This window comes from Lithobates pipiens, unplaced genomic scaffold, assembly GCF_037356315.1.
Source record: "Lithobates pipiens isolate NorthernLeopardFrog02 unplaced genomic scaffold, aLitPip1_a1.2 Scaffold_6, whole genome shotgun sequence".
Classification (NCBI taxonomy): Eukaryota; Metazoa; Chordata; class Amphibia; order Anura; family Ranidae; genus Lithobates; species Lithobates pipiens.
Genome location: NW_027507881.1, coordinates 8,553 through 29,270, shown reverse-complemented (window position 1 = coordinate 29,270; position 20,718 = coordinate 8,553). Strand labels below are relative to the sequence as shown.

The 20,718-nt window shown below is 47.2% G+C and overlaps 1 protein-coding gene across 1 annotated transcript in view; it reads right to left on the bottom strand.

Annotated features, from left to right (window-relative positions):
• Nucleotides 1-11,095, bottom strand: part of LOC143958237 (vomeronasal type-2 receptor 116-like) — a gene marked incomplete at its 5' end in the record, with an annotated part of 86,218 nt that extends 75,123 nt beyond the window's left edge. The window contains one exon of the mRNA XM_077467754.1: nt 10,905-11,095. Coding sequence (XP_077323880.1) covers nt 10,905-11,095 — 191 coding nt within the window. The remainder of the gene's footprint in view (nt 1-10,904) is intronic.
• Nucleotides 11,096-20,718: the final 9,623 nt, after the last annotated feature.

Sequence of the window (20,718 nt, the reverse complement as noted above, 5' to 3'; positions counted from 1 at the left end):
ACATTATTTTGCCTCTAAATCCCCCACCCTAAGTCTTGACAAGCCAACCCCATTTGAACTTTTATGTGCTCAAGGCCCATACCAGGCCCATTTAATCTCTGACATATATAGAATACTCCACGACTCAGTGCCCATTACTGACTCTTCCCATTACTACATGCAGAAGTGGACTCAAGTGCTAAAACACCCCATACTACTCCCGCAGTGGAAGAAAATATGGACAGCTGTCTCTAAGTCGTCACGCTGCGTGGAACAGAAAGAAACGGCCTTTTGGTATAAAATGCCCAAAATTATGACCCCAAGACCCCTAAGGTGTGTTGGAGATGCCAGGGAGACACAGGGTCCCATTTCCACATTTTCTGGGACTGCCCATTGATTCGCCCATTCTGGCTTACAATACAGTCCTTTATCCAGGACTTGTTTGAGATTTCCCTTCCATTAGATCTTCTGTATGTTTTATTAGGGCTACTGATTCCTGCGCTCTCTAAACATGCTCAGAAACTCGCCACCTTTATAGCTTTATAATAGCAGCTAAAAGAGCCATCCCTATATGGTGGCTCTCACGAACTCCACCCGCTCTCTCCCAAGTTTTGCAAAACCTAGAATACATTGGCCGTATGGAGCGGCCTACGGCAATAGTCCATGACACTATGCCTCAGTTCTCTAAGCCCTTGTACACACAAATCCGTCAGAGTAATTCCGACGGATTAATTCCGGAAGAGGTCCGGAAGTGATGTTGCATACACACGGTCGGACTAAGTTGTCGGAAAATCCGATTGTACGTAACGTGATGACGTTATTTCGTTATGAAGGGACTATGTTCAGGCTAGTAGCCAATAGCTTTGGTCTAGGAATTTGATCTGAGCATGTGTGGCACTTTGTCCGTCGGAGTAGGCTACACATGATCAGAGTATGTCCGATAGGAGCATTTTGTCGGAAAATTTTACCGGCAAGTTGGAAAAGTTGGTCCGTCGGATATTCCGACGGAAACAGTCCGATGCAGACCACGCACAGTCGGAATATCCGACAACACGGTCCGATAGGAAACATTCCGACGGAATATCCGACCGTGTGTACAAGGGCTAAGATTTGGGACCTGTGGAGTTGCTCTAAACTTAATACTGATGCTTAATACTGGTTCCTACCCCCTTAAGAAGAGTTCAATGCTTAAATTAACTGACCTATCAGTTCCATGACCTCCTACAGGAGAGAAATTTCCATACCCCCTGCCTCCTGGTATATAAACATATGGTTATTGTGATCTGTGATCTGTACCGTAAATGACTGTTATTTTGATGGCATACTAGTTATGCTGGAGTATCCCTCCCTTATCCCTCCCACCCTTCCCTTTTTCTTCCCCTTTTCTTCCCCTTTCCTCAAATTCCTCCCCTCCCCCCCGTTTTTGATTTGTTATATATGCTATTATTATTGTTTCTATGCACACTTAAGTGTATGATACTGTAATATTGTTATCTTTATACTTTCAATAAAAAAAATACAATTTAAAAATTAAAGGATTATTCATGAGATCAGCAGAATTAATCAAGAAATACATTTGTGAAAACTCTGTGTGAATATGAGCAGCAAAACAAATTCATTCTTCTAGCATTATAAAGAAGAAGAGAATGCGCTGCATTAAAAGATCACAGCATTAGCAGCGTGAAGAATGTGCTAGCTCCATTACAAACGCTAGTTTTACCACACTTCCATCTCGTAATTGCTTCAGAGCATGCGTCGTTTTTGGTCCGTCGTAACAGCATACAGACGAGCGGTTTTCCGGATAGGAATTGGTTCCGTAGGAAATATTTAGAACATGTTCTATTTCTAGGTCCGTCAGGAAATATTTAGAACATGTTCTATTTCTAGGTCCGTCAGAATTTTCAACGTAAAAAGTTAAATGGGGCATACACACAATCGGAATATACAGTGAGAAGCTCCCGTCTGACTTTTTCTGTAGGGCATTCCGCTCGTGTGTACACGGCTTTACGCTCATATCTCTATCTCCGCAACTATCAAGGAGGACCTGAAGGTGTGGGAAGGATTTTTTATTTTTTTTTTATTTTTAGATATACGTTTTTATTGATTCTTCAGAAACACAACAACAAGAAAAAACTGAAAAAAAAAAAGACAATTACAAAAACAATATACATACAAAACCAGGGTCAAAAAAAAAAAACCATATACATACATACATAGGTCATACATGGTATTTATGGCAGCTTGATTTAAAACATAATGCAGTCCTATGGTACATATGCCCACCTAAAATTTTCAAATGGTCATAGGTATTTGCCCGGTAGCTAACAAACAGTTGGCCAGGAGTCATATTCCTGTTATTCCTCTTTGAGGCTACTGAGGCTGTGGAAGGATCTGTAAGCCGTGGAATGGATTTTTAATAGGATACAGTTCTACAGTGTGGCAAAAAGACTTTGTTAATGATTATGATCTTGCGCTATTCACAGATGCCTCAGGTGCAATAGGTTTTGGTGCATATTTAGCTGGCCATTGGGGTGCATCTGAATGGCATCCATCTTGGAAAACTACTGCCGTCACATGCAACTTGGCTCTTTTGTAATTATTCCCAGTGGTGGTATCAATTGTGTTCTGGAGTAAGATTTTTATGACTTGCAGAGTAATTATCCATACTGACAATAAAGGCGTATAGTTTGCCATAAATTGTTTAACTTCAAAATCAGAGTTTGTTCTTAAATTGCTCCGTTTCTTAGTTTTACATTGCATGAGGTTCAATATATGGTTGAAAGGAAAACATATATTTCTCATTGTCTCGTTTGCAGTTTTCCAGATTCCGGGAGCTGGCACCAGAAGCAGACCTGATTGGATCCCTATCCCTAGCTTACCTCTGGGGCTTGATTTGAGACTAGTTACTGCTAATTGGAAGAATTCTGTTGCATCCAAAACATGGGAAGAAAATCTCCAAGCTTCGTCAAAGTGGTGTATCTTTTGTTCGATGTATAACCTGAAGGTTACTGTTATCAATTCATATACAGCCTTTGTTATTTGTTTCTTTCTTTTTACAATCTTATTTACTGAACATGTGTAGCGGCAGCTCCAGAAAAGCATGCGCTATGCATTTTTACATAGTTCAAGTTTTGCCTGAACTGCAGTTTGGTTTGGGTACAATTGTCTAAATTAGACTTCAGCATCAATTTGACTGGACTGTGAGATGTTCAGCCTGACCACAGGGGGCACTGTCTCTTCTGGCAGGCATGGAACTATGGTCTGGTTAGGTGCTTAAGTTACTCTCTCTCGGAGCCCTCCCAGTGGGAGTGACGCTCTCACTGTGCTTTCTGAGAGAGAGTATTTAAGATGCGGACGTCAGGTGGTTCGGGGTTCCAGTCCAGAATGATGTACTGACTTCATGGTCCTGGTCCTCCTGACCAGCCCCCAGGAAGGTTATGGCCTGGGGTAGGGATCCACCCGACTTTAATGTCTCGGGGCTGGCTAGCCCAAGGCAAATAAACTAAGAGAAGGATTCTGAGGTGGTTGGGTGCGGTCTCCAGTTCGGGAGAGACCCAGCAACTTCAAGCATTCCAGGGGAGGACTCTTCAAAAGAAGGCCACGTACGGGTTGGTTTCTTAGTGAGAGCCTGGAAGGCTGAGGTAACTGAGAGAATCCGGTCTTGTGGATATCGCCAAGCTGGCTGAAAGATTCAGGTATCCTACAAGTGTTTCAAGCTTAGTTTCTCTATGTGTTCTACAACAACGTCTGTGGCAGAGACATTATCTTGTACATTCTACAACATCTGTGGCAGAGACTTGTTCCTGAGTGAGCACCTTGTTGGCTGCTAGGCCTTGTGAGAGAGGGACTGTCCAACCTGAGTGATCATCCAGTTGCGAATGGCTATTCTCTGGATGCAGTCAAAGTAAGCAAGTTCGACAATTTGACTTTGACACTAAGAGTACCTGAACTTCCTTTCAAACCCTCTGATCCCAATTCAAGAGACTGTTTCATTGTCTACGTTTTTGCAAATAAAATCCATTCAAGTGGATTTGCTGTCAGTCTCTAAGTTACTGGGCCATCTACCACGGGAACCCCTAGATGTACAGCAAGGAAAACAGGAGGTAACGGTAAGCCCAAAACTAACCAGCACCGAGATAGAGAGCGCTGACACCAGCACCGAGATAGAGAGCACTGACACCAGCACCGAGATAGAGAGCACTGAGACCACACCAGCACCGAGATCGAGAGCACTGACACCACACCAGCACCGAGATAGAGAGCGAGCACTGACAGCAGCACTGATACCAGCAACTCGCTGCTGGGCCCCAAAAATATGATACCGCTCAACCTCTTAATACAGGAGGGTATGGGCATATAGTACGGTGTGCTTTTTTGTACAAGGATGTGAGCCAAATGTGGAAAAAAGGTCTGTGTGCTCGATTAAATAAATCATTTATAGAGATATACATGGTCTACTGGTCACATGTGTTGAATTTCTCCGAGATCCATGCCTCATTCATTTTTATAAATGTGAGGTAGTCACTGTCGTGAGCTAGGCGAGTGTGCTTATCGGTCACGATCCCCCCTGCTGCACTGAACGTCCTTTCGGACAGGACACTGGACGAGGGGCAAGCCAACAGTTTGATTGTAAATTGGGCAAGCTCTGGCCAGAGGTCAAGCCTGCCCACCCAGTAGTCCAGGAGTTCATCACTCCTCAGAGCGTCCACATCGGCCGTTAACCCGATGTAGTCGGACACCTGTTGGTCTAGGTGTTCCCTGATGCTGGATCCGGATGAGACCTGTCGATGGGTCGGCTGAAAGAATGACCTTGTATCAGAAGTCACCAACACATCTTCAAACTGGCCTCTTCTTGCAGGCGCTGTTGGATTGGTACCCGCAACTCTTTCTCTGGGAGTGGGAATTCCTCCTCTGCCAGCGCACGCAAAAGCAGAATGCAGCATTTCTCGAAGCAAGCCCTGGAAGTGCTCCATTCAGACAGCCCTCTGTGACGGTGGTAACATTTCTGCCATTTTGTGTTTGTACCGGGGGTCTAAGTACGTTGCCACCCAGTACTGGTCCTTGACCCTTATGCTTTTTATATGGGGGTCCCTGTTAATACACTGGAACATGAAGGCCTCCATTTGCACTAAACTGGAAGCAGTGGCTCCTGCTCATCATCCAGGATAATGTCTGTGACAGACCTAGCTGGAACCGAGGCTCTTGGAGGGGACTGAATGCGAGCCTCTTGCCTTGTGATTATGGGCCCTCACATTTGGGGGAACGGTGCTATTTTTGAGCTGTATGCCTGGGGACCCCTGAGGTGGTGTTACTTGGATTCAGATCCATGTCCCTCCCAAAACACACAGACTCTGGATATGTATTTGCCATATTAGCAATACTTAATCACACTGTTGGGACACAAACTGTTAGATGCTAATGTCATCAACTCCAGACACCTGTCTGTAATGCAAATGAGTCTAGTCTGGCTTGACACAGATTCTAAAGGGTAAAACACCTATTGTTGTTTTGTTGTTTGTGCTAATTAACCTGCAATTGAATTGTTAGTGAGCTAGGAGCCGAAAAGTCTTATCCCTCAGTCTAGTCTGAGTTGATTTAGATAATTAGCTCATGCTAATTAGGTTAGGTTTTAGTCTTCTACTGTATTATAAATACGTGGCATTTTGGTTCTAATAAATCAGTCCATGTTAGCACTAAGCAAGTCTCGTCTTGTTTTGTGCTTGTGAGCGGTTGGAATATCTGATATATATATTCAGACTTAGGAAGCAGTATACTAATGGAAGCACTCAATCGGAGTGTGGGATCGGTTCCGTCACAATGTCGTCCTCGTTCTCCTCTCCCCATCCACGCACAACAACAGGGATCCCAGAAAGGTTTAAAGCATGCTCTTCTTGGTCCTCCTCATCCGCCCCGGCACCATCCTCCTTCAGATTCCTGTTGTTGACTTGTCTCAGATAGAGTAGCCCCCCCTGGGAATTCATCCAGCATTGTGACTTCCACATCTTCCTGCTCCTGCACGGCTTGATCAATGACACGATGCAATGCACGCTCCATAAAGAAGGCATAAGGTACCATGTCACTGATGGCACCATGGCTGCGACTGACCAGTTTGGTGATCTCATCAAATGGCCACAGAAGTTTGCATGAGTCGCGCATGAGCAGTCACTGGCGCGGTGAAAAAAAACTCCCCAGAACCTGTTCTGCCGCAGAGTTCGTACAGGTAGTCGTTAACTGCACGTTTCTGCTGGAGCAGCCTATCAAGCATATAGAAGGTTGAGTTCCATCACGTCGGGAAATCGCAAATAAGACGTCTGACCGGCAGATTGTGTCGCCGCTGAATGTCAGCAAGGCGAGCCATGGCCGTGTAAGATCTTCTGAAATGGGCCGAGATTTTCCTTGCCTGCAGCAAGATGTCCTGGACCCCAGGGTATTTGACAAAGAATCGCTGCACGACCAAATTTAAGACGTGTGCCATGCATGGCGCGTGCATAATTTTGCCCTGTTTCAATACGCTAAGCAGATTGGCACCATTGTCACACACCACTTTACCAACTGTCAAATTGAGCGGTGTTAGCCATTGATCTGCCTATGAACGCAAAGCTGAAAGGAGTGCAGGGCCAGTGTGGCTCTTGGTTTCCAGGCACAACAGACGCAGCACGGCATGGCAACATCTCACCTGGCATGTCGAATAGGTTCTGGGGAGCTTGGACGAAGCAGCAGAAGAGACGCTAGCAGTGGAAAAGGAGGAGTCAGCCGAGGAGGAGAGGGAGGAGGATGGAGTAGGAGGAGGAGAAGAAGAGCCAGGTCTGCATGCAATCCGTGGTGGTAAAACCAAATCTACACGGGTGCCACGGGTTACATGCTTGACGGCCGTCAGAAGGTTCACCCAGTGGGCAGCAAAAGTGATATACCTTCCCTGCCCGTGTTTGCTAGATCACGTGTCTGTGGTCAGATGTATCTTGGCACCGACACTATGTGCCAGAGATACATTAACTTGCCGCTGAACATGGCCATATTGCTCTGGGATGCCCTTCTGTGAGAAATACTTCTTTCCTTGGACCTTCCATTGTGGTGTTCCAATGGCCACAAATTTTCGAAAGGCCTCCAAATCCACCAGTTTATATGGCAGTAGTTGGCGGGCTATCAGTTCTGACAAGCCAGCTGTGAACCGTTGGGAAAGAGGATTGTCCGGCGTCATAATTTTTTTATGCTCAAACATTTGGCCAACGGAAGCCTGCCTTTTTCCAGAAAAATATGAGGATGGCATGATGGAAGGTGGAGTGGAGGACAATTGTGAGTAGAGAGGAGAAGGAGAAGTATAAGACGAGGCTGGACGGTGAGAGCCTGGAATGTGGCTTTGTGGGTTACGTTGCTCCCACTGGGCTTGGTGATGGCAGCTCATGTGCCTTCTTAAGGCAGTCATTCCTATGTGAGTGTTGGGCTTACCGCGACTTATGCGTTGACTGCAAAGATTGCAGATGGCAACACTATTGTCAGCATGTTAAAAAAATTCCACACTGCGGAGCCATGTGTCGGCGTCCTGGGAGCACCAGATGTGACCATACATGGTTGATGCCTCGCTCCTGATACATTAGCAGTCTGCTTTGTCCCTCCTGTGAAATGTAAGTTCTTCCTGTTTCTCCTCCCTATCTGCTGGTCCATATTTCCCTCTGAACTCCCCTCCTCTTCCTCTCTTGTGGACATCCACGTGACATCACTAGACACATCATCATCGATGTCACCTTCCCCACCGCTATAATTAGAAATCTTGGAGTAGGCAGCAACAGCGGGGACCAACCTTCTCCTTGGGCTGATCTGGGTACTGTCGTCAGACTGCTGATTGGCAATTGTTGCTACCTCCTCTTCCTGATCCAATGCCAAGAGTGGCTGCACGTCGGAAATGTCTTGATATGGATCGGAAAATAATTCCTGTGACTCAAGCGGAAGGTATATGTTGGTGGTGGTGTTGGTGGTAGTGTCTCAGGGGGTGCACATAGCAGAGAGTGAAGAAGAGGGTGCAGATTGAAAGGATGAGGAGGGTGCAGAAGAGTAAGGCTGAGTGAGCCACTCAATCAAGTCTGGTGCGTCCTTTCACATAATCACATGCACCTTCTGCAATTTGCCACTTTGTCTCAAGCCTGTTGCTCCTGCCTTACCCCTACCACCCCTGCGGAAAGGCCTGCCTCTTCCTCTGCCTGTCATTTTTTAAATTACCCTGTGACAAAAGTCTCTAGAGAAGTGCAGTATGTATGTGGAAGAAGGTATATAACACCCCGCTTCAATCTGTCGTTTTTGGAGGCCACTGGTCTATTACACCAGTTATAATACTTTTTTTTTTTTATTGCGTTTGTCACTCTTTGTAGTATCCTTGCAGAACCGCTCAGCAGTCACAATGCTGCACAGTGGAAACGCACTATACTATGCTTTCTATATGTGCAAGTATTTTACACTTGTATTACACCACTATATACTGACACCAGTACCGAGATAGAGAGCACTGACAGCAGCACTGATACCAGCAACTCGCTGCTGGGCCCCAAAAATATGACACCGATCAACCTCTTCAAACAGGAGGGTACGGGTATATAGTACGGTGTGCTTTTTTTGTACAAGGAAGTGAGCCAAATGTAGAAAAAAGGTCTGTGTACGCAATTAAATAAATTGTTTATAGAGATATACATGGTCTACTGGTCACATGTGTTGAATTCCTCCGAGATCCATGCCTCATTGATTTTTATAAATGTGAGGTAGACAACACTGTCGTGAGCTAGGCGAGTTCGCTTATCGGTCACGATCTCCCTGCTGTGCTGATCGTCCTTTCGGACAGGACACTGGACGAGGGGCAAGCCAACAGTTCCATTGCAAATTGGGCAAGCTCTGGCCAGAGGTCAAGCCTGCTCACCCAGTAGTCCAGGGGTTCATCACTCCTCTGAGTGTCCACATCGTCACCTTCCCCACCGCTATAATTAGAGATCTCGGAGTAGGCAGCAACAGCGGGGACCAACCTCCTCCTTGGGCTGATCTGGGTACTCTCGTCAGACTGCTGAGTGGCAGTTGTTGCTACCTCTTCTTCCTGATCCAATGCCAAAAGTGGCTGCACATCGGAAATGTCTTGATATGGATCGGAAAATAATTCCTGTGACTCAAGGGGAAGGTATATGGTGGTGGTGGTGTTGGTGGTAGTGTCTTTGGGGTGCACATAGCAGAGAGTGAAGAAGACGGCGCAGATCGAGAGGATGAGGAGGGTGCAGAAGAGTAAGGCTGAGTGAGCGACTCAACCAAGTCTGGTGCGTCCTTTGACGTAATCGCACGCATCTTCTGCAATTTGCCACTTTGGCTCAAGCCTGTTGCTCCTGCCCTACCCCTACCATCCCTGCGGAAGGGCCTGCCTCTTCCTCTGCCTTTCATTTTTTAAATGACCCTGTGACAAAAGTCTCTAGAGAAGTGCAGTATGTATGTGGAAGAAGGTATATAACACCCCGCTTCAATCTGTTGTTTTTGGGGGCCACTGGACTATCACACCAGTTATAATACTTTTTTTTTTATTGCGTTTGTTACTCTTTGTAGTATCGCTGCAGAACCACTCAGCAGTCACAATGCTGCACAGTGGAAATGACCTATACTATGCTTTCTATATGTGTAAGTATTTTATATGTGTATTACACCCCTATATACTGCACACCAAATAGTACACCTATACCAGTCCTTAAAAGGACCTTTGTGGACCTAGTAGCTAGTGATTTGCAGACAGTCCCTACACTGATAAAAGACTGCTGCAGAATAGGGCAGCAGTCAGCAGCAGTGCACCAGCACCTTATATACTGTACACCTATACCAGTCCTTAAAAGGACCTTTGTGGACCTAGTAGTAATAGCTAGCTAGTGAACTGACTGTTCCTGCTCCACACAGCATCCTGTCCCTACACTGACAAAAGACAGCTGCAATCACCAGCACAGCAGTGCACTGAACCCTATATACTGTACTACACCTATACCTTTCCTTAAAAGGACTTGTGTGGACCTAATAGCTAGTGATTTGTGTCACTACAGTCTCTCCCTGCTGCACACAGCATCCTGTCCCTACACTGACATAAGACAGAATGAAAAATGGCCGCCAGATCAGGTCTATTTATAAGATAGGGGGTATGTCCAATTATCTATGTGCTGAAATGTCTCATTGGCTGTCCTGCACCCCATGATGGATGTGTCATCATGGGTCAAAGTTCTTTCACACTGTAAACACATGCCCGCCGGGCGAACAGTGGCAATAGTCCGCCGGTTTGGCGAGTTGCGAACACGCAAAATTCGCCGCGAACCGACCGCCGGGCGAACAGTTCGGCCGTCCCCATTACAGAGCATGGTTGAGCAAGCCACTGTGTTTTTTTTGGGGGCCTCGGCCAGTCGCTTCACTCTTGGCCTAGGCTGGTGGGGTTGCCATCCAGTCTAGTCTGGATGGACAGCGTTATTCGTTTTGATGCATTTGTTAATTTGAGGCATATGAAATTTTAAATACGCAGATATTTAAGTTTGGTTGATTAATTATTAAACCTGGGTTACTCTTAAACACTGTGGCCAGTTATGATCATTTAAACTTATTGGTGTTGTCAGACTCTTTATTTGTATAATTTATGCTACTTTTTGCTATCACATGGTCACTGAATAATTTCCCCAAGTATCAATGTTTTGTGCACCTGAATTATTCATAGTTCTGTTAATTCTAATCTGTATTCATTCTGGAAAAGTAGGGATACAAAATTTAAACCTAGACTGTACTGTGTCTATTGAACACACCATACTACATACATAATATATTGCAGTGATCACTTACCTGTGTATACCGATACAGACTAAGTAACTGGGCCAGCGCATGATTTGAATTGTAAGAACTCTCCCCAATAAAACCAGTCACTTCTCCATGTCCCTTACAATAATAGTTAGGAGCTTGTTTTTCTCCAGACAATATCTTTATGACATATCCCAAAGTATTCTTTGGATCACTACAAGTATTAAATATATGATAGCCCAGGGTAATATTGGGCAGAAGATTGGTCTCTTTGTTAATTTTATTGACAACTAAGATCATCACCAAGATGCTTTTGTACTCTTCAAGGTCCAATCTGCAGGATATTGAGAGGTTTAACATTAAACAAAATGGTTACTTATGAGATTACAGTTTGACCACATCCCACAAAACTAAAAAAAAAATGTTTCACAAAAATACAATGATTTAAATTTAGTGTTGAGTATATTTTTATTGACAGGTATTAAGACATAATTTTAAATTTTTGAGACATAGTACAAAGTTTATAATATATAATACAAGGTTTATGAGGCATAGTACAAGGTTTCTATTCCAGGGCCATTGCAGTATAAGTGGCAAGGACATAGTAATGCAGTAAACACAGAAGATATTACAAAACTTGGGGATTAGTTTGTTAGAGAAATCAAGTGTTGCCTCTGAAGTAGAGAATTGGAAAAAAAAAAAAACTAATAGAATAGAGTCACTAAAGTATAGACATCCTGGTCTTGAAATTCCATAATTAGGTCTCAATAGGTACAGTATGGTGAGAACTAGTACTAATGGGGATGTCATATGGCTAAGGAAACCTATACTCAACTGTAAGGTCAGGCAAAATGCGTAGGTACGTTTAAAGCCTACTTTTCAGAGCATCTGAAGAAGAGTAAAGAATCTACGCGTCCATTGGGTGAAAAATTGGTCACAGGTATCTTTGTCAGAAGCTAAATGCTCCTCCATTCTCATAATATCATTTACCAAGTGAACCCAGCTTGTTAGGGAGGATGTCTCATATGTTTTCCAGAGCGATGGTATCAATTGTCTTATCTTCTTGTCTGCCTATGGTATCAGTTGTCATCTTTTGTATGGGTTGTTCTAAGAGTGATAACGAGAGAGAGAGCGATAACGAGAGAGAGAGCGTGATAACGAGAGAGCGAGAGAGAGCGATAACGAGAGAGAGAGAGAGCGCGATAACATGAGAAAGAGAGCATGATAACGAGAGAGAGAGCGATAACGAGAGAGAGAGGGCGAGAGCGAGAGAGAGAGCGATAACGAGAGAGAGAGAGAGATAACGAGAGAGAGAGAGCGCGATAATGAGAGAGAGAGAGAGAGCGATAAGGAGAGAGAGTGCGATAACGAGAGCGAGAGAGAGAGCGCGATAACGAGAGGGAGCGAGTGATAACGAGAGAGAGCGATAACGAGAGAGCGAGCGATAACGAGAGAGAGAGAGATAACGAGAGAGAGAGATAACGGGAGAGAAAGAGATAATGAGCACGATAACGAGAGAGAGAGAGAGTGATAACCAGAGAGAGAGAGCACGATAACGAGAGAGAGCGCGATAACGAGAGAGAGAGAGCGATAACGAGAGAGAGAGAGCGATAACTAGAGAGAGAGAGCGATAACGAGAGGGAGACAGCAAGAGAGAGAGCGATAACGAGAGAGAGAGAGAGAGAGAGATAACGAGAGAGAGAGAGAGAGAGAGATAACGAGAGAGAGAGAGAGAGAGCTATGAATAGTAGAAGCAGTAGAATAACGTTTTTGGCAGAAGACGATCAGTTGATGATGTGTACAGAAGTCTGGCTGGCAAGGAGCAGGGAACGCTGGAATAGAGAAACCTGTACGAGGATGAATAAAATGACTTGCCTGAGGTCAGGAAGAATGTGAGGCTCCATCAGTGAAAGAGAATTGACAATCCCCAAGTATTTCTGGATTGGTTGAATAGAGGCATTAATGGGCTAGTGTCACGTACCTAGTAGTTGAGCCTGGAATGCAGGGAGCGGCCCCTCGTATCCCCTGGCTAATGAACCCCTGGAGATGGAGACAGGTATTCAAAAGTTCAGGGGGCACAAGTGCCTGGCAGGTAGGACTGGTCCGGGTAGGCAGCTGGGCACCGACAGCAAGTTGGTAGGGCTGATGGTACTTGACTGTAGCAGGCAGGCACAAGTGCGGAGACTGGCTGGTAGGTGGGCGTCAGGAAATACTGGAACCCCAACAGGTAAACAGGAACAGCGGAGTCGGGTACAGGCCGGGTCAGCAGGAATCGATCAGCAAGGTACAAGAGGATGAGGCAGAGACGTGGTCAGACAAGCAGAGGTCGTAGGCAGGCAGCAACGGATCAAGGTCAAAGAACAAGCCGGGTATCAAGGATCAAGGTAACAGGTACTGGTACAGAAAGCAAGGTCACGGACACGCTGTAGACTGGACAGCACGGATGGAAGGGAGCCAGTGACTTAAGAAGACCTTAGGGCGCCAAACGGACGTACGACGGGTCAGCGCGCCCCCGCGAGTAGACGTGCTCCCGTTCGTGACCCACGAGCGTGTGCGCGCTCGTTCGTGTTGACGCGAGTGCGTTCGTTAGCTTTAGCGCGCGTCAAAGGGAAACGACGGGCTCTCCACGACAGGTTTCTACGGGTAAGTCTCCTGTGTATGGCCGAAACGTCCGAGTGATCGTGACATTGCCCCCCCCCAAGGGGCAGCCCCCGGATGCCCAACTGAGCCAACTTGTTTGGGTGGGAGTTCTTGAAAGCACGGATGAGTCTCTTGGCATGAATGTTAGCCTCTGGCTCCCAGGAGTTCTCTTCGGGTCCGTACCCTTTCCACTTGACTAAGAATTGGACCTGGTTCTTTCTCTTCCTACAGTCCAGAATGGCCTCGATTTCAAACTCAATCTCCCCATTGACCAACACAGGTTCCGGGGGACAGGAGGTCCTGTCAGTGAAGGGGTCCGCGACTGCAGGTTTTAGAAGCGATACGTGGAATACTGGATGAATTCGGAAGGATTCAGGAAGTTCTAGTTCAAATGCCACATCATTTAATTTCCTCTTGATCGGGAAGGGACCCAGGAATTTCGGGCCCAACTTCTTGGAGGGACAGGACAGTCTAAGATTTAAGGTGGACAACCAGACCCGATCCCCGACCTTAAGATCCAGCTCCCCTCTTCTCCTTCTGTCGAAGACTTCCTTGTTATGCTCTTGTGACCTGGGCAGGGTTTCTCGTAAGAGCTTGTTATTTTCTTCAAAGAAGTTAAGTCTCTTCTGAACCTCTGGTACCGAACACTCGGGAAGGCTGCCAGACAAAAACAACGGATGGAACCCGAAGTTCGCATAAAAGGGGGATTGCTTGGTGGCTGAATGGATTGTGTTATTGTAGGCGAACTCGGCCATTGGTAACAGGGAGACCCAGTCGTCTTGCGAGAAGGACGAAAAACAGCGAAGGTACTGCTCCAATGTCTGATTCGTCCTCTCGGTCTGGCCGTTGGTCTGCGGGTGGTAGGCTGAGGACATGCAAAGGTCGATCTTCAGAGTTCTACAGAGCGCCCTCCAAAATCTTGAGGTGAACTGCACCCCCCTATCAGACGTGATGTTGGCGGGGATGCCGTGAAGTCTCACTATTTCTTTCACAAAGGCGTTAGCTGTCTCTGCGGCTGAGGGGGTGCCCTTCATGGGCAAGAAGTGAGCCATCTTAGTGAGTCTATCGACTACGACAAAGATCGTTGTATGGTTCTCCGAAGGGGGAAGTTCGACGATAAAATCCATGGAGATCATCCTCCATGGTCTATCAGGAACAGGTAGCGGTCTTAGTAGGCCCCAGGCTCTTGACTTGTCGCCCTTACTCCGAATACAGATGGCGCAAGCCTGTACGTACTTCTTGCAGTCGTCCTTCATCCGTGGCCACCAGAAGGTACGCCTGAGTAATTCCAGGGTCTTGAATACCCCAAAGTGGCCAGCCAGAGGGTGGTCATGACAGGAGGCCAGAACCAGGGTCCGAACTGCCTGGGGGACGAAGATCCTGTTCCCATGCCACATAAGGTCATCATTGGAGGACAACGAGGCACCGGGAGGAGGTGAAGCGCCTATGGAGGCTTGCTTGACTTGAGACACCACATCTCCTTGGAGCAGAAGAAAGTTTACAGCAGAGAGGATGGTGTCGATAGGTGGCGAGTTTTCCGGCTGACTAAACATGCGGGATAAAGCGTCTGGCTTCGTATTCTTGGATCCGGGACGATAAGTAATGTGGAATACAAATCTTGAGAAAAAGAGTGCCCACCTGGCCTGACGAGGCTTCAATCTCTTAGCTGACTTTAAATATTCCAGGTTTTTGTGGTCCGTATAGACCAGGATTGGATGGATAGCCCCCTCCAGCAGGTAGCGCCACTCCTCGAGTGCAGACTTGATTGCTAATAGCTCGCGATCACCGACGTCGTAATTTCTTTCGGCCTCTGATAACTTGCGAGAGAAGAAAGCGACCGGGTGGAGTAAGGACTTGGGTCCCTGCCTCTGGGAAAGTATAGCTCCGACTGCTACTTCCGAAGCGTCAACTTCAAGGGTATACAGTAGAGCGGGATCGGGGTGTTTCAGGATTGAGGCTGAGACGAACAAATCCTTCAGGGTTTTGAAGGCCTCTTGTGCTTCAGGGGTCCAACGGAACCTTTGGCCCTGCTTGGTCAGCCCGGTAATGGGGGCGATAATAGAGGAGAATCCCTTTATGAACTTACGATAAAAGTTAGCGAAGCCCACAAATCGCTGAACTCCCTTCCTATCGGAGGGGGCAGGCCAGTCCTGGATTGCAGAGATCTTCTGGGGATCCATCTCTACCCCTCTAACCGAGATAACCAGGCCGAGGAACTGGATACTCTCCTTTTCGAAAACACATTTCTCGGGCTTGGCGTACAAGCCGTGAAGGCGGAGGCGGGTCAGAACCTTCTTAACGTGCTCTCTGTGGGTGGCTAGAGTGGAGGAAAAAATTAGGATGTCATCCAAGTAAATAGTCACAAACAAATCAAGATAATCTCTAAAAATGTCATTAACAAAATGCTGGAACGTGGCTGGGGCATTACACAACCCGAATGGCATCACTAAGTATTCGTAGTGTCCGAAGCGGGTACGAAAGGCTGTTTTCCATTCATCGCCCTTTCTGATACGGACGAGGTTGTAGGCACCCCGAAGATCCAGCTTTGTGAACAACTTAGCGGAACCCAGTCTCTGGAAAAGTTCAGGTACTAATGGCAGGGGGTAGCGATTTTTAATGGTGATCTTGTTTAAAGCCCGATAATCCACACATGGGCGCAGGGAGTGGTCCTTCTTTTCCACGAAGAAAATCCCAGCGCCGGCTGGGGAGGTAGAGGGTCGGATAAATCCTTTTTCAAGGTTATCGTCCAAATAGGACTTCAGGGTACTTAGTTCGGATTCGGATAGGGGGAAGATCCTTCCGAAGGGGATTTCTGCCCCCGGGAGCAGTTCAATAGGGCAATCATATGGCCTATGAGGAGGGAGAGTCTCTGCCCCCTTCTTACTGAAGACGTCCAGAAAAGCATGGTATTCCTTAGGTACAGCTTGTCGGGTTTCATCATCCGAATCCAGACAGAGAAGGACCGAGGAGTCCCCGTTGGGGGTCGGGCAACAATGCTGGTGGCAGTAGTCCGAGGGAAATTCAATTATTCCGGTGGCCCAATCAATGCGTGGGTTGTGTGCCTTCAACCAAGGCATGCCCAGAATGATGGGGAACAGAGGTGACTGGATGACGTCTAGGCAAAGGAGTTCTTGGTGAGTCCCGGCAATGACAGCGGGTAGAGGACTGGTCTCCTGGGTTACTGGTCCTGAACCCAAGGTAGATCCGTCAGCCAGGTATACCGAGAGCCCCTTCTCTCTCGGTCTAAGGGGAATCCTGTTCTTTCGGGCGAAGGACGAATCTACAAAGCCACTGCATGCCCCGGAGTCAATAACTGCGTGGGTTGAGACAGTCCTTCCTGGAAGCTGTAAGAGAACAGGAACAGCTAGATGAGAGATGTTATCAGACAACACAGGTGAGGGAACAGGTGGAACAAGGAGGCACTTACGCATCTTAGCGGGGCAAGAGCGAACAAAGTGCCCTGGTTCTCCGCAGTACAGACAGAGGTTGTTGACCCGGCGACGCTGACGTTCTTCTGGAGTCAGAGATGGGTGGAGTAGCCCCAGCTGCATGGGCTCCGGGGTGTCCAATGTGGATGCGACTGGAGCAGGAGGAGTTGGGTGACTAGGCACCCGTGGTAACATCCAGATCGGACGAGAAGTTGTGGAGGATCGTTCTTGGCGGCGCTCCCTCAAACGCCTGTCAATCTGGACAGAGGTGTCGATCAGGGCTTCCAGCGTCTCAGGGACACCCACACGTGCCAACTCATCCTTCAGAGCCTCGGAGAGGCCCATGCGGAACTGATACCGCAGGGCCGCGTTGTTCTAGTCTGTGTCTGCACTCCATCGTCGGAACTCTGAGACGTAGTCTTCCACAGGTCTGCGACCTTGTTGCAGGGCATGTAGGGCTGCTTCTGCGGTTGCGGCGAGTTGGGGATCCTCATAGAGCCTGGACATTGCCTGGAAGAAGGTGTCCATGGAGTCTAACGTTGGGTCCTTCCGTTCCAACAGACGGTGTGCCCAGGACTGGGGTTCATTGGTTAGCAGAGATATGACGAATCCCACTTTCGTCGCCTCAAGGGAGAAGGTCCTGGGTTGTAGGGCGAAATAGAGTTCGCAGGAGTTGCGGAAAGCCCTGAACTTGTTCCGGTCTCCCGCGAATCGTTCCGGAGTTGGGACCCTGGGTTCGGGTGGCAACATCACGACTGACGGCGGGGCATGGGCCCCAGGAGCGACTGGTGCAGAGGCGGATAGCGCCTGGACTTGTTCCTCCAGTCTACCGTAGCCTTCCTGTAGGCTCTTAACTGCCTGGGTAAGACCGGCCAGGTGGTGGCAGAGCTCGTCCATGGGGGAGGCTCCCTGCGCAGGCTCGGACATGGCTGTCCAGTACTGTCACGTACCTAGTAGTTGAGCCTGGAATGCAGGGAGCGGCCCCTTGTATCCCCTGGCTAATGAACCCCTGGAGATGGAGACAGGTATTCAAAAGTTCAGGGGGCACAAGTGCCTGGCAGGTAGGACTGGTCCGGGTAGGCAGCTGGGCACCGACAGCAAGTTGGTAGGGCTGATGGTACTTGACTGTAGCAGGCAGGCACAAGTGCAGAGACTGGCTGGTAGGTGGGCGTCAGGAAATACTGGAACCCCAACAGGTAAACAGGAACAGCGGAGTCGGGTACAGGCCGGGTCAGCAGGAATCGATCAGCAAGGTACAAGAGGATGAGGCAGAGACGTGGTCAGACAAGCAGAGGTCGTAGGCAGGCAGCAACGGATCAAGGTCAAAGAACAAGCCGGGTATCAAGCATCAAGGTAACAGGTACTGGTACAGAAAGCAAGGTCACGGACACGCTGTAGACTGGACAGCACAGATGGAAGGGAGCCAGTGACTTAAGAAGACCTTAGGGCGCCAAACGGACGTACGACGGGTCAGCGCGCCCCCGCGAGTAGAGGTGCTCCCGTTCGTGACCCACGAGCGTGTGCGCGCTCGTTCGTGTTGACGCGAGTGCGTTCGTTAGCTTTAGCGCGCGTCAAAGGGAAACGACGGGCTCTCCACGACAGGTTTCTACGGGTAAGTCTCCTGTGTATGGCCGAAACGTCCGAGTGATCGTGACAGCTAGGTTCAGACAATAACCAGTTAGGAAGCCTATATTTATACCCCACATATAAAGTTGGTAGGACAAGAAGAGAGAGGCAATGAAGGCAATGAAAGGAGCTTTTGAGTGACTTTAACGTGGGCCAAATAGTAATGGTTAGCCAACCGGGTCAGTGCAACTCCAAAACTGCAGCTCTTGTAAAATTTTCCCAGTCTGCAGTGGTCAGGATCTACCAAAAGTAGTCCATGGAAGGAAAACCGGTGAACAAGCAATAGGGTCATGGACGACCAAGGCTCACAGTACATCACACTTTGCTGTGTGTGGGGCTGCATAGCCACAGACCGGTTAGGGTGCCCAGGCCAAACGTGTCCACAGCCAAAAGCACCTGCAAAGGGCACGTGAGCATCATAACTGGGCCATGGAGCAATGGAAAAAGGTGGCCCGGTCTGAGGAATCACATTTTCTTTTACATCATGTGGATGGCCGGTTGCGTGTGCATCACTTACCTGTGGTAGAGATGGCACCAGTATGGATTATGGGAAGTCTGTCCATGGAGGCTCCACCTTACAGCTTACAGGACCTAATTAATAATCTGCTACTGATGGTTTGGTGCCAGATACCCCAACATACCTCCAGAGGTCTAGTGGAGTCCATGCCTCGACAGGTCAGCGCTGTTTGGCGGCAAAAGTGGAACCTATGTTTCTATAAAAGGCCATCTGCATATAGAATGGGGAAAGGGATGGTGGGACTATAAATGAAGCACATAGCTATACAAAAATAATTTAATAGTGATAATAATATCAATAATCTGTTACATAATAGTAATCATGATCCATAATGGAATCAATGCATTTACTAATATATATATATACGTGTTTCATGGATAGATCCAATCTTCAGGAGTATGCACGTGACTTGGAACGTGTAATATATGATAGTAGAAATATCATCTGTGTGGTCTGACTCAGCCAAGAAAAGAGGTTGGTAATTGAAAGTAAGAATAAAGATTAAACCCATAAAAACCCCCACAGTTTAAAGTACTTACAGACGTAACTATATAACGAGAGTGTCGCACTGCGGATCTGAGACCCCCCTAAGGGCATTGCCACCGCGAGCTGAGGTGGCACGGAGCGGCCCGATGCCAGGGAAGGACAACATACAAGAGGAGTAGATTTCCAAGAAGTGAAAAATAATCATGGATAACCAAGAGTGCTGAAACCAAACAAGGTGAGGGTAATATAATTTATATAGTGTGCAAAGTGTCCTGTAATCAGTAAAGGGCAGGACAGATAATAGTATTATTATAATCGGAAGTGTCAGTGAAGTCCAAGCAGGTGCAGATAGGTTACAAAAATAGTGAGAACTGGAAAATAGAATCATGAGAAAGGTTAGATAAAGACCTAATACCAAAGTACCAATTGAAAGTGAAAGAAAATTCTACAAATGACCTGAAACAATAAAACTTCCAATCCAAAAAGTGATACAAAAGTGAACCATAGAAAGTAAATAGAGCCACCAAGGTGAGTCAGTCTCTCGTGAATGGGGCCTATAAGGACATAGCTGCCACATGCCCACCAACGTCACTCAGGAATACACTAGGGGAGGGAGGCATCAACAATCGGACAGACAAGCCATCCAATATTCATACCAAATCATCCCTTCGATCAGTTGCCAGGTGGACAAACAGCGACGGTGAAGATGGAGTGACTTGACGCGTGGCGCAGAGGTCTCCACCGACCCCGCGTTGCTGCTCCCAGAAGGGATGGGAACAAATCCTCCTAAACCAGATCGCGTGATGCACTGATCAAAACAAAGATTAACTAGTTTAATTATTTATCAAGGAATGGGAAATAATAACCCCATCCCATGGGTATAAAACCCTAAAAAAAGAAGTGGAAAAGAAAACCAAGGAAACATGTTGGAGTAATAGTTAGATAATAATGATTAATACCATCAGACCTAGCTAGATAAGAACTATGTTCTTCCATTCCTAAAATTATTATTAAAAAAAGAAAAGATCAATTTGGGAAAAGAACCATCCATTTGAGGAAATTTCACAGGTTTTAAGAATTTAATGGTGAGTAAAAACTTTGAGTCTATTAACCACTTTAAGACAACCCATAGTAGTTTTGTTGATTTCGTGGCAAGGGCAGGATCAGCAGCATAAACATGCATTGCCTCGCACATGTGCACAGGCATGCTCACTGGGACACTTGGGACTTGAAAAACGAGGCCACATCTCCAAAATGCAT